General features: G+C 42.0%; 1 protein-coding gene across 3 annotated transcripts; it reads left to right on the forward strand.

Annotated features, from left to right (window-relative positions):
- Nucleotides 1–1,178: 1,178 nt before the first annotated feature.
- Nucleotides 1,179–13,635, forward strand: PTHLH (parathyroid hormone like hormone). 3 transcript variants are annotated; one of them, XM_047787314.1, is made up of 4 exons: nt 1,179–1,482; nt 1,985–2,107; nt 8,177–8,599; nt 13,164–13,635. In XM_047787314.1, the coding sequence occupies exons 2-4, from the start codon at nt 2,007–2,009 to the stop codon at nt 13,171–13,173; spliced, it is 534 nt and encodes a 177-aa protein (XP_047643270.1). In that variant the 5' UTR covers nt 1,179–1,482; nt 1,985–2,006; the 3' UTR covers nt 13,174–13,635. The 3 variants fall into 3 exon arrangements, with proteins under 3 accessions (XP_047643270.1, XP_047643272.1, XP_047643271.1); XM_047787316.1 differs by having other exon boundaries at nt 1,179–1,466; XM_047787315.1 differs by lacking the exon at nt 1,179–1,482 and adding an exon at nt 1,515–1,812.
- Nucleotides 13,636–13,894: the final 259 nt, after the last annotated feature.

A 13,894-nucleotide genomic window follows, 5' to 3' on the forward strand; every position in this document is an offset into this window, starting at 1 on the left:
CTCAAAGTCACACTAGTCTTCTACAGAGTAGTGAAACCTCCCAGTGGGATTGTCTATCTAGAAGACAAACATCCCTCGAACGGTTCCCAACCACCCCATTCATTTCCGAAAGACAGAGGAGCCCGTTGGACCGGTGTTCACATCCGCTGCAAGCCCTCCCTAGATGATACAGCCCAGTAATTCAGAGCAGTCTTTCTTCGCCGCCCAACAGTTTTGGGAAGAAGCCCCTGCTTTCCCTTCGCCTCTTAGAGCAGCTAAGAGCGATAGTCCCGCAGCATCTGCAGGCTGAAGCGACACAGATAGAGTCATCTTAGAATATGTAACAGGGGCTGGAGGGGGGAGGGGCGGCGATAGAGTTACAGGAAAAGAGTGGGTTAGACCCCTTGTCGGTGGGCAAAAGGGCCGAATGCGTTCTGCAGGAGGGTCGGTCCCCTTCTGCAGTTCCAAAGGGGGTCTGATCCTGTGCGCGGGCTTTCTTGGACAGGCTCCAGATGTCCTCAGCTGTTCTGAGACAGCAAGAAATGCCATCTTGACCTGAAGTCTGAAACCGTTTTTAATTCTTCCAAGCGAAGAAATCCCACCCCCTCCCTAACCGACGCTCCCCGCTCTGCTTGTCCCAGGAAAGGGTCAGGGGGAGGGTTCCCATTACGCCCCCCGTGCTCCCAGGGGGGTTTAGGGCTCCCAAAGGGCACTGGCCAACCGCTACCTCCCAGCCGAGGATGCCGGGCGCCCGGGCTCTCCGCCCCGGCTCCTCGGCCTCCTTCTTGCCGACCGCCCTCGGCGGCCCGGGCGCCCGCACGTCCCGCGGGGCTCGGCTGCAGCGACGCGCCGGGGGGTCGCGGCCGCCCCGGGCGGTCCGCAGGCCCTCGGGACCTGGGCTAGCAGATCCGCCGCGCAGTCCCGGGCCGGAGGGACCGGGCTGGAAAGGACGGATCCGCCCACGCCCCCCGCCCGGGGATGGCGCAGCGGGGCCCGCGCTCAAGGGTGGGGCTCAACAGAGCTCCGGGCAGTGCCGGGGGCGGCAGGGCGGGAGGGGTCGCCCCGCCGCTGGCCGGACGTTCCCAGCTCGGGACTCCCCTCCTTTCACTCCGGCCGCTCGGGGCCCGCTCCGACCGCCCGTAGCCGCCCCCGCCCCCCGCGCGCCCGCGCTTGCCCCGCGCGCGTTCCTAGGGCGCCACCTCTTTGCGACTCGCTCACTTCTCCGGCAGGTTTGCCTGCGAGCGTGTGAACATTCCTCTGCTCGGCTTTCAACTCGTCTCCAACCTGCGCCGCTCCGCCAACATGCCTCCCCGGCCGTGAAGCGGGGCCGCCGCTGCCCTCCGCTCGGGCTGCCGCCGCCCCTTCGCGCCGCTCTTAACCCGCCCTCGCCGCCACCTGGCCCTCCTGATCGACGACACACGCACTTGAAACTTGTTCTCAGGGTGTGTGGAATCAACTTTCCGGAAGCAACCAGCCCACCAGAGGAGGTAGACAGACAGCTAGGTATATATATGTGGGTCTCGCTACAAGTGGCTCTGGAGCAAGACGGCCTAGTTTGCAAAGAAGCTGACTTCGGAGGGGAAAACTTTCCTTTTTTCAGGAGGGGTTTAGCCCTGCTCCCTGAACCCGGGATAACTGCCGGCCAGATTAATTAGACATTGCTATGGGAGACGTGTAAACACGTTGCTCATCATTGATGCCTATATAAAACCATTTCATTTGGGTGATTATTTCGGAGGAAGCGCCTCTGATTATTTTTTCTTCTCCTTTTTGGTCCCTTTTTGCCTGTGCGGTTTGGAAAAAGCACAGTTGGAGTAACTGGTTCCTAAATAAGTAAGTGCCGAGAGGCTCCAGAGAAAGTTTTCTTCTTCTTTGCAACTTTGTAGATGCCCTTGAAGTTGAAGAGGCTATTTGAGAGCAAGTGAAGGGGTGGAGGGGAGCGGGGTAATGAGGGGAAGTGGAGATGCTGGATTGACCTTTAGGGCCCCTTTCCTTTCCGTCGCAGGTCCCCAGAGCCAGAGGATACGATGCTGTGGAGGCTGGTTCAGCAGTGGAGCGTCGCGGTGTTCCTGCTGAGCTATTCGGTGCCCTCCTGCGGGCGCTCGGTGGAGGAGCTCGGCCGCCGACTGTAAGTGCCCGGTCCTCCGCTGGACACCGGGTGAGGGCTGGGGAGGCCAGGAGCAGAGGCCACCAGGCTGGGGCGCTGCCGAGGGCTCGCCGCGGTCACTGATGCTCCTCGCCTGGGTTGGAGAGCAGAGAGATCCGCTACCTGCCTGGGGCTGAGCCCGGGTTTTCAAATGCGGCGGGAGAACTGGTTGAACCTCAAAGGAAGACAGGCAAGAGACAGATTTTGTGTTTCCTTGAGAGGGAGCGTTTTTTACAGAATCTCCTCTAGGCAGAGATCCTCTGCCTCTCGGAAAAGAAAAAGGTTACTCTCAGGACCTGGGAAGATTTTGAAACCGTGAGTCTTACAAGAGACTTAGATAACTTGGAGAAAGCTGAGGGATGCAGGCGACATATGTCTGTGTGCGTTTGGTACGTAGTGAATGTGGGTGGCAGGTTTTGTGTGAAAGGCAAAAACTTTACATCTAATTTTATGATGAATGACATAATTTTAAGCATATAAAATGGACCACATTACATAATGTAGGCATATTATATAATGAAGTAGTAACAACTTTGCAATGGCACAACTCCAACATTGGGACCGATACAGTTCAAGAACGCTAGAGTGCTCCAAAACGAGTATTAGGTGTGGAAACTTTTTTCCCTTGGACTTACTGCTAACAGCTCTTTAATCTGGAGTCAAATATTTGCATTGTAGACTGAAAACTTGTCTCTTGGCATTTGCATTTGGTGACTCTTTTAAGGATAATTCTAACTTTAAAATATAATCAAATATCAAAGCCCACCAGAGAAGTAACACCATGTTGTGTGGCTGGAAAGTTGGAAGAGTGGGAGAGTAACACTATCTGAATAATCTGTTGGACCTAGCAGTTCATTAATGTGTGTGATCATCTTTGGGTGATCTTTAAGCTGCACGGACAGTGTTCAAGGTGGGAAAATCGTAAGTTTGAGAACTGAGAGGAGTTTGCCTCTGGAGAAGGAATTAAGGAGAACTTTTACACTCACAATAAAAATAGCAAGATCCAATATTTACAATCAGGTTCATGGTGCTTCCTTGTAAATTCCCAGAAGGTGTACAAAAAATGCAACTTTTTATATGTGCCCTTGGTCTATTATTATTAAAGCAGAAAAATCCTTAAATGAAATTACTTTAGGCATGTCTGAACCTTGGCACCAAAATGAAAATCTATTATGAATCTCCTAAGGCAAAATGTGTAGAACATTGTACAGAAGATAAAGCTGCATTGTATTCTTCAAATCAACATTTTGCTGATGTATTTCTGGAGATTGTCTTCAGACTTTTTGCTCTTTTTGAGACTTGTATTTAATTCAGTTATGTAAAATCCATATATAAGTATAGATGAAGACTACATTTTTTAAAGCACACTTAAATACTGTGCTGATTTGGCTAAGAAATACTGTCTTGGAACAGAGCCAATTTTTTCTCTTTAAAGTTGCTTAAGAAATACCTGTTTTCTCTTTTGAGAAACAGTAAATGGACACGATTAAATCTACAGTTATGGCATAAAAGTAGTGCTAAGTTAGTCCTAGAGGCTATTTTTAACTCTTTCTTTGTTGCACCTTGCAAAATACACATCAGAAACTATTTAGCAGCCAGAGACTCTGTTATAGTTTTGTTTGTGGGTGAAATATAATATTGCAGTTAAACACTCACACTCAGCAGATGGTTATAAAACTACCACAAAACATTCTTATAGTTAATGGCTAATGGGTCATCACATTACAGCCACAGTTTTTCATGGATGCTGAAATCATCAGCAGATAAAGATGTTTCATCAAATTATTACAGCCAAATGGAGTTTTAAAAAAAAACAAGTCATTATTTTTACATTACTGCCAAGTAACAGTAAATTTTGTGTGCTGGAAAAAAAAAAAGTTAGTCTACTATTACAATAAATCCACCTAGTTTCTTGAAAGAAATTTTAACAGATAATCAAATCACATTACTCCTCAATTACTTTTCACACCAAGTATTAAGGAAACTACTTTAGATGTTTTTCTAAATAAGGGCTAACTTTTAAGGGAGAGGAAACTACTACAACAATAACCCTTCCCAGGCCATGGCAGTGTAAGTCGGGAATCTTCTGGACCTGTGAGTCCAAAAGGACTTTCATTAATGAGGCCAGAGCGTAAGCTGGAGACCTAAAGATGTTTTGTCCAGATGAGCATGGCTTTCAGCAGGTGGCAATCTTTGTGTTTAAGTTAGAGGGAGAACCCCAGAAGACCCAGAAACCTTAAACATCATTGACTGATTTGCTTGGGAGCCAGACTGGGTCTATTCCACTTAATGAAAAGCATAACTTTTGACTGAGTCATTTGGGTTGGAAAGGACTTCTGGTGAGTCATCTTAACTCTAACACCCTAACCCTGCTCTTCCATGTACCACAGAACTTTTCTTCTCAAACCTAGACTCCTTCCTTTAGGAGCCTTGCATTGGCACGAGCCTACTGCCTCTTCCTGTGCTGAAAAAGGAATTCCCATCAGTCCAGCTCTTCCCTGTGTTCCTTGATAGTTCCTTAGAAATTTAATCTTCTTTCCTGAAAACTCCCTTGAGAGGTTTTTTTGTTTTTTTTTTTTTTAAGGCAAAAGAGCTGTATTTTGACTGAATTTAGAGTTATCTGTGTTAAGCATTTCCTCTCTGGTTTTGCTTTTTTTTTTTTTGCAATAATCAAAGGAGACCATAAACATAGCATACTTGTTTTTCCATGTTGGATATGTAATAAATACCATGTGAACCATTGTGCTATGTAATGTTTACAGACATACTAAGTAACAGACACTTGTTGAGGCCACATTTACAACTTAAGAACTTCGGAATGATCCAATTGGAATGTGTCGCCCACCATGTAGCTTGAACATGCAAGTCATCTCCCCTTGTCTCGAATAATATCTTATTTCAAAATTAAATAGAACACTTGAATAATGTCTTATTTCAAAATTAAATAGAACACTCAGTGGACTTATTTCTTGTTGACAAAAAAAGATATTATTATATTCCTGAGCCTCTAAGGCAACTGCCCAGACAGAAATTCATTCTTCACAACACTTTCAATGCAGAAAGTCTTTGAACCAGTAAGAAAATTATGGACCAGCATTTCAGATTTAACATTTAAGAAAATCTGTGTTTTCTAATATATTCAAAATTACCCTCCCCTAAGAGGCAGAAAGAAGCTTTATACCTCACAAGTGATGTACTATTTTAAACTAGACAAAGTTGGGCCGTACTGTAGGCTTTTTATAAAATAGAAGGATAGAATGACCACCCCATTTCCCATGAGAACCATCCTGGGAAAGTGCAGCGCTTGAGTTAGGAAGGCACTGTGACTCACAGTTGACAGGCCAGCCAGGACGACAGACAGGCGTAGATGCCAGTCAGAGGGGACATGAGCAAGGGTGGCTTGATTAGAATAGACCAACTATTAAAAGTTTTGGCATTGAGGTAAGCTAGGATGGGCTGTATTATATATTTGGACAGCAAAACAGATGGGTGGATATCTGCCAGGAATTGAGAAAGTAATAAAAGTTCCAAATAGTATAAATGATCACACTTAAGAACGTCTTTTAAATGTGATATTTTGCTAATATATATTTACTAAGCTGCAGGTCTATCAGCCCTCTTCTTTAAAAAATGTTATTAGATGATACAAATACATTGTAGCAAAGCCTCAAATTTGTATATTATTAAAAGTTTCCCAGATACTAACTCCTGCCACAGAGTAAGTGAATTTTAATCTAGTCACATGTGGCACCTTCAGAAAGGAAGAGAGATTCCTTCATGCCTCATTGAAACCAGGTTCCTGTTAAATTCTTTTCCATTAAGTCATGTCTTTTTTGTACCAGCTCCATGGCTTTAAGTCAGTACACACGCTAAAATGCTGAAGGGAAGCTGGTATTTTGGCTAGAAGGTCCAAAGATAAAATGACCGGGCTTTCACGCTTTTCCTTTTTTGGGCTCACAATTATAACTAGACTGCCTCTCCTTCTCTCAGGGATAATCCAAACTCTAGGAATCCTGGTTCTTTATTTTGGAGAGGAAAATGTATTTATTGAGACAACAACTTGGTCTTCAAGGAAACTGATAGATCGCTGCCCATTTGCCCATCGTCATGGTTCCCATCACAAGCTTTTTACCCTATGCCCTTCCCTTCTTGTTTTGTCAACATACACTTCAGCTTCAGCAACAGTAAGTTTTGAGGAAGTTGAGCAACAATCTTGGTTTTAGACTCAGAGAACTTCATTTTCAGAGCCCTGGTTCTGCCTGTTTTCCTCATATAAGCAAGTGCAAGGCCTTTAATCTCGCTGACCCTCACTTTCCCTATCTGTGAAATGAGGATAGTGCTATTTAGTATTATTGCAGTTCTCTGAAGAGTTAAAGAAATTGTATTAATGAAAGTCATAAGAGACCAGATAAATCTATCATTGTGTCAGGGAAGCGAGAATCCATGGGATGCAGCCTTGTGAAATAACCTCAGATACTTTTGAAAGTGAGCCACATGAGAGGGTTATTTCTATGGTAGAAATTTGGAGTTAGGTGAAACATAGCTGCAGCAGGCATAACATGACTGATTAATGTAACTAATTCTTAAATTTGGTTAATAAATACACACAGAATAATATAATAATACTTGAGTGGACATTTAAATAAGAGTCTGGGTGTCCTCTAAAAGGATTGATAGAGGAGCTCTCTGGTGGTGCAGTAGGTTAAGGATCTGCCTTTGTTTCTGCTGTGGCTCAGGTTGCTGCTCTGATGTGGTTTCAGTCCCTGGCCTGGGAACTTCTGCATGTGGTGGCCACAGCTGAAAATATCAAAATAAAAATAAAAAAATAAAATGATTGATAATTAGTTTATTCTGTTTCACTATATTCTCATTAGAGTGCTGTTTAAATAGAAAACTCGCTTCGTGTTTGTTCCTAGAGATGCTTTTAAGACAAAGAACAAGTAGAAAAGTGAATTTCTCAAAGTACTAAGGATAATACCCTTTGAAATTCTAAGTTTTAAAAAAAAAGACACATTTTTTTTTTTTTAAGTTGTGGCGCAGTGGAAATGAACCCTATTTTTATCCATGAGGAAGCGAGTTGGATCCCTGGCCTCGCTCAGTGGGTTATGGATCCAGTGGTGCCATGAGCTGTGGTGTAAGTCGCAGACACAGCTCGGATCTGGTGTTGTGGCTCTGGCGAAGGCCGGCCGCTACAGCTCTGATTGCACCCCTAGCCTGGAAACTTCCATATGCCTCAAGACGAATAGATGAAATAGAATGATCTCACTTAACACACAAAGAAAGCCATTTTAAAGAGACCACCCACTATCTTACTGAAAAATATGCATGCTATGACAGTTGGCCTCCAAATATAGGTTCTTGGTAGCCCATGGTCTAATATCAAACATGTTGAAATTCAGTCTGTTAGGTGGTTTCCTAGACAGGCTCCACAGCGCACTTCACCCTTCAGTCTTTGTTTGCTTTTACTCTGTAAAACTTGCTGTTCTTTGAGATTCGGTATTATTATTTTTTTAAGTGAAGAGCAGTGTGTGTGTGAGTGTGTGTGTGCATTCGTGCTCATACACACCGGTGCCTGGGAAGAGTATTTAGGAGAAATCTGCCACCTTTTTATTTCCCAGACTAGGACTCCTGGATTTATTTCCCCACCACAACTCTGAAAACCGTGAAAGGAAGCTCAGTGGTTTCTGTCCATTTCTTTCAATCATAATATTTTAAATTGAGATGAGAGCTCAATTCCTATATTACTGAATCTCATCCTTTCCTCTTAAAGAGATGGGACCCCCCCATGCCCAAAAAAGTACATGTTCGTGCCAAAGTCACAGATCTAGCAAGGTGCACAACTGGGGCTCCAGGCCAAAGCCTCCTAATGGCCTGCTATTCCTTCCCCCTCTTGCCCCTTCCCTGCTCAGCCAGCTAGCACCTCTCCCTGCTTGTGCCCTGTATCTGACCAACCAGACAGCTAATGGGCTCTCCTGGAGCCCGTCCTTCTGGGCTCTTCCAGCTGCTAAAATGTCATTGTTTCCTCCCCCTCCTGCTCTTTTCCCCTTAAAGCAAAAGAGCCGTGTCTGAACACCAGCTCCTCCATGACAAGGGGAAGTCCATCCAAGATTTACGGCGACGATTCTTCCTTCACCACCTGATCGCAGAAATCCACACAGCTGAAATCAGAGCTACCTCGGAGGTTTCCCCCAACTCCAAGCCTGCTCCCAACACCAAGAACCACCCTGTCCGATTTGGGTCTGACGATGAGGGCAGATACCTGACTCAGGAAACCAACAAGGTGGAGACGTACAAAGAGCAGCCACTGAAGACACCGGGCAAGAAAAAGAAAGGCAAACCTGGGAAACGCAAGGAGCAGGAAAAGAAGAAACGGCGAACTCGATCGGCCTGGCTGAACTGCAGCATGGCCGGGAGTGGGCTGGAAGTGGACCACGTGTCTGATGACTCGGAGACCTCACTGGAGCTCAATTCAAGGTAACAGGTTTCCGAGGCCCAGAGCCCCTCCTAGGTGCCCCCCAGGTGGGCTGTGGAACCTCCATTCTGTCTGGTTTGCACAAACCTGGAATTCCCTTCCTTCCTTCGTCTGTCAATCCCACAATTGAAACACTTAGAAAACCAAGATGGCTGAGAATATTGCCTGCCTTAAAGCTATATCTACCTGGACCCTCCTCAACACACACCGGGGTGTAATAAACCCCCACTTCTCTCTCCACCATCAAACCCCAAGGCCAGCCCTCTAGGACACTACTAACTCCTTTCATTTTTCACTCAAGCTTTAGAAGCTCGTGCACCTTCACCATTTGTTAGCGAAGTATGTTTATTATCCCACCTCACACCATGTCACACCAAAACTTTATGACTTTTTTTCTTTTCTTTTTACTTCAAGAACACTGAAGGCTTTGATATGATCTACAAACATTACAGAAAAAAAAAACTTACTGTAAATTATTCTGAGCTGTTCACATATTATATTTTATTAAATTTATTTAATTAATTTTCAATTAAATAAATTAAAAAATGGAAACACACACTTTAAACATAGTTAAATTTAACTCAGGTTTCTACCAGTTCATGAAACCAAAATCATGATTTCTGAAAATTTTTTAAGTATAGACTTGGGAAGGTGTAAGTTTTTCCCATGTATCTGTTTTTCCACTGGCAAGTAGAAGTATTGTAGTAGGAATAGCAAAACCGCATCTCTGTGGCTTACTTATCCTTAGCTCACAGATGCTTACATTCATAGGCTTTGGAACCAGAAACCTTAGGTTCAAGTCTTGAGTCTAAACTCCTCCAAGTTCACAACTTTGGGCAATTTACTCAGTCTCTTGAAGACTCACCTTTCTCTGTGTGAAATGAAGACATTACTTGTACCAACCTCATGGGGTTGGGTGAAGATTCAGTGAGCCCACGTGGGTTAAATGCTTGTCATAAAGTAAACACTCAGTAAATTGCAACCTATTGTTTTGGTGCTTTTAGATTTCATTCTGGTTGTACCATCCATCCACCCATCTATCCATCTAAGTATATATGTTTCTGTGAGGCAAAAAAAAAGGGGGCCAAATATTAACCTCACTTCATAAAATAGAAAATGAAGGCATTCCACAGTTAAAGGAACTGAGCAGACCTGAGCACTGGGGTAGCAGTCCTCAGACCTACAATTTACTGCATTTCTTAACACTTAGGCCAGAGCCCTGCTGGTGGTACTCTTTACCCCTGCATTTCCACTGATAGGATCTTTTTTGTGTTTCACTTCTCAGTACAGCTTTTCTGTGGGGGTTGAAAGAAAGAGGAAAACAGCACAAGAATGCCTCATATGCAGCTAGTGATCTCGTTATTTAAAGAGTCTCCTCTTACTTCTCCAATCCTCTCCTCTGACTGGTAGAGAGAGGATTATGGAGTGATAGTTCAAGGGGGTTTTGAACCTATTTAACATCATATCCCTCTTTAAGTTAACAAAACCCATCATTAAATAATATATAAAATGGTAATTTATGTTGGCTAAGTAGTATAGCTTCAGGAATCAATAGACAGTGGCACTAGAAAATCTTTAGCAGGGTAAATGACCTTGCAAATATCTAATGGATTTATAAGGGGTAACAAACCTTATAAATCTTAGCTTAATGCTCATATTCAGTGTATTGTAAGATATGATCCTAATCATACATATTTATAACTAATACAAGGGCTTTATTGCCAGAACCTTTTTTATCCTGTGTATATAGGATAAAAATATATGTATGTGTGTGTGTGTATATATATATATGTGTTACAAATAACATACATAAATATATGTTATTAAAACAGAAGTAGAAATATTTTTAAGAATTCTATTCATTTAAAATTTGCAACGTTCTTAAGTGTCTGGAGAATTGAAAATCAGCACTCTGTCAATTCTTGTCCCAAAGCTGTCTCTTAAGCTCAAGTAGATTTAGTAAAAATTAAGCAGTGCCCTAATCAAATCCAGACCTAGGACTGAAAGAAGTAGGTACTTCTGCTTGTTCTTTCTGCTCCCTGGTTCTGAGGGACATGCCTGACATGTTTGTTTGGCAGACGGATGTTGGCCTTCCCCCAGTGCATCCCAACAGAGGTGTAGGGAGGAGTGGGGAACTTCAGGAGTGTATTGAGGAGAACTTATGGGCCATGCAAATTTTGTACTCCAAAAAGAATATTTTAGAATAACTTTTAAAGTTTTATAAGCAACCAACCTTTTCTTACTGTGCTCTCTTTAATCTCTTTGCATTATTATATGATGATCTGAGAGGTGTGATCATATGGCAAGAACGAATCTTGTTATAAAATATAATAGCAGTATCACTTAAAAGACGCTGACACTGTTCACTGTCCCATGAACCAAGCAGTAGGAAATACATAACTTTAAATTTTAGAAGTTACATTTTGGAATGTTTGATGTTGCAAATGAAATTTACAAATACAGTAGGACTCATCTAATTGAGACCGTATAATTAGCTTTGGTAAACATTGATGTAGAAATAATATAAAAGCTTTTCAGTACTCAAAAGAGCTAGGACTCTAAAGTGTTGTCATGCTCACATGTATAATGAACATATACATATACTTTTAGGTCACAGTATATGTTTTACCCGGCCATTCCACTATGCACCTTTATTAAAGGGAAATCAGAAGGAAGGATAACAAGCAAACTGGGCAGGGTGAAATACAATTAAAAGATCTTTCCCTCGGTCTTTTCATGTCTTTCCTTTTTCTTTCCTTCTGAGGAAATAATTGTTCAAAGGGCTATTCAGTCCCCCTTTGCTTATGTTATTCTTAAACTTAATTCACTGAATACCATTTAGAGGGAGTTCCCATTGTAGCGCAGTGGAAATGAATCCGACTAGGAACCATGAGGTTTTGGGTTTGATCCCTGTCCTTGCTCAGTGGGTTAAGGATCCGGTGTTGCCATGAGCTGTGGTGTAGGCCACAGACACAGTTCAGATCCCACATTGCTATGGTTGTGGCCGACAACAACAGGTCCCTTTAGACCCCTAGCCTGGGAACCTCCATATGCTGCAGATACGGCCCTCAAAAGACACACAAAAAAGACTAAATACCATTTAGTGCAAAAACATTTTATAATCAGTACAATACACAAATTATTGAGTGTGACAATTACCTTTTGGGTTTTATTCATAACAGCCATCCATATCTGCCCACCAGGTAAAACTCTAGTCTTAAACTGTTTTTTTTCCTCAGCACCTATGAGCTGTTTTATCATTCCAACCAAAACTCCTGGTGAAGTGGTCAATTCCTTAAGACATGACAACAATGCTCAGCTTGCTTTTCTTTCTTCAAGCTGCATATAAAATTCCTAAATTGTCAAGAGTTTGTTTGTGGGTAGGGTGCACACCCATGCAGGTCTGCCGTGTAAAGCTTTGCCCCAACTCTGGCTGTTGATGCAAAAAGACACAGCCAATAGAATTCCTTTCCATAGTTATTTCCTTGACACCAGTTTGTATTCGCTGAAATAGATCACACAGAGAGAAGAGAAAAGGAGAGAGAAAAGCAGAGAAAATATCATTAGACCAACTTAACATACAGCCATTGCAGCATTTAGAAAGGTTAGGAAATGTGACAATCCCAAGTGGTAACTTATTCTTGGTAATAAAACAGAGTGCATAAAATACCACATACTTTTAAATTAATTAATTCTTATTCTTTATTTTGAAAAAGGCTTTCCCAGTTTTTACTTCAAGATCTAGTCAAAAAAATTAACAGCAATTCTATCTTAGTTTTTGCCTTCAAAAACTAAAATCCAGAGTTCTCCTGTGGCACAGAGGGTTAGGGATCTGGTGTTGTCACTGCAGCAGCTCAAGTCGCTCAGTCCCTGGCCCAGGAACATGCCACAGGCATAGCCAACCCCTCCCCCCCTTAAAATCCAGGAATCCAATAATAGTTTCATTCGCCAGTGTTTAAGATCAACTAAAGAAGGACAGGTATCACCAGATCCACAAACAAACATACTTTGTTTAATTACACATCCTTCCAACATTTACCCCAAATCACGTACTCTACCCTCACAACAGCCCATTAACTTAGTGAGAGCTTGCTCAAAGGAGAACTTGAACAGAATAAACAATCTTTGCATCACCTACATCAGACATCACTGGGGAATAAACTTCTAAGTAAGATGTATGGAGTGATGGATTGGACAACTTAGCCTTATTTCCAAATTCTCAAATTTGTCCCTTCTCTTCCCAAACTTGCCAATTAGCAGGTTTGGAAAATTCTCAAAGGGTTCCTTCTTTTTTTCTGGCAGAATATAATTAGAAATGCAGACCCTTTTTCTTGCTGCACTTCATTGATCCTTTGATCCGACTAAAGACTCTGCCTGTAATAGAGGTTCTGGAGAGTTACAGGATCCCACAGGTACTTCCTATAGGAGATGTTGACAAGAAGTCCCCTGAATTGCTTTCCATTGTGGTTCTCTGTTCCTTAATTTATATCTTTTATTTTATGTCTCTTCATTTATATGAAAACTTAACCTCTCTTCTCTTCTTCTTTTCCTACTTTCTCTTTGCAGGAGACATTGAAATTTTCAGCAGAGACCTTCAGAGGACGTATTGCAGAATTCTGTAATAGTGAAAAGTATTAGAAATATTTATTGTCTGTAAATACTGTAAATGCATTGGAATAAAACTGTCTCCCCCATTGCTCTATGAAACTGCACATTGGTCATTGTGAATATATATTTTTTTGGCCCAGGCTAATCCAATTATTATTATCACATTTACCATAATTTATTTTGTCAACTGATGTATTTATTTTGTAAATGTATCTTGGTGCTGCTGAATTTCTATATTTTTTGTAACATAATGCACTTTAGATATACATATCAAGTATGTTGATAAATGACACAATAAAGTGTCTCTATTTTGTGGTTGATTCTAATGAATGCCTAAATATAATTATCCAAACTGATTTTCCTCTGTGCATGTAAAAATAGCAGTATTTTAAATTTGTAAAGAATGTCTAATAAAATATAATCTAAATTATGTCGTGACTCAGAAGGTGAATTTTATGTGTGTGTGTATATATGTATGTATGTGTGTGTGTGTGTATATATATATATATATATACACACACACACATATATTTATATATCCTTTAAGACTTCTTGTAGAAGGAACATGATGTAACTTTTAACTGTATTTGAATGTGGTCTTAAATTTAATATGTTTATATTGGTACAAATTCCAACATTTTCACATTACCTTTTAGTTTAAAATCACTTAAAATGTATTTTGCCCAATA

This window comes from Phacochoerus africanus, chromosome 7 (genome assembly GCF_016906955.1).
Source record: "Phacochoerus africanus isolate WHEZ1 chromosome 7, ROS_Pafr_v1, whole genome shotgun sequence".
NCBI lineage: Eukaryota > Metazoa > Chordata > Mammalia > Artiodactyla > Suidae > Phacochoerus > Phacochoerus africanus.

Coding starts and splice junctions, on each gene's coding strand:
- PTHLH (XM_047787314.1), top strand. CDS start 2,007: ATGCTGTGGAGGCTGGTTCAGCAGTGGAGCGTCGCGGTGTTCCTGCTG. Junction 2,108..8,176: donor GAGGAGCTCGGCCGCCGACT/GTAAGTGCCCGG, acceptor TTCCCCTTAAAG/CAAAAGAGCCGTGTCTGAAC.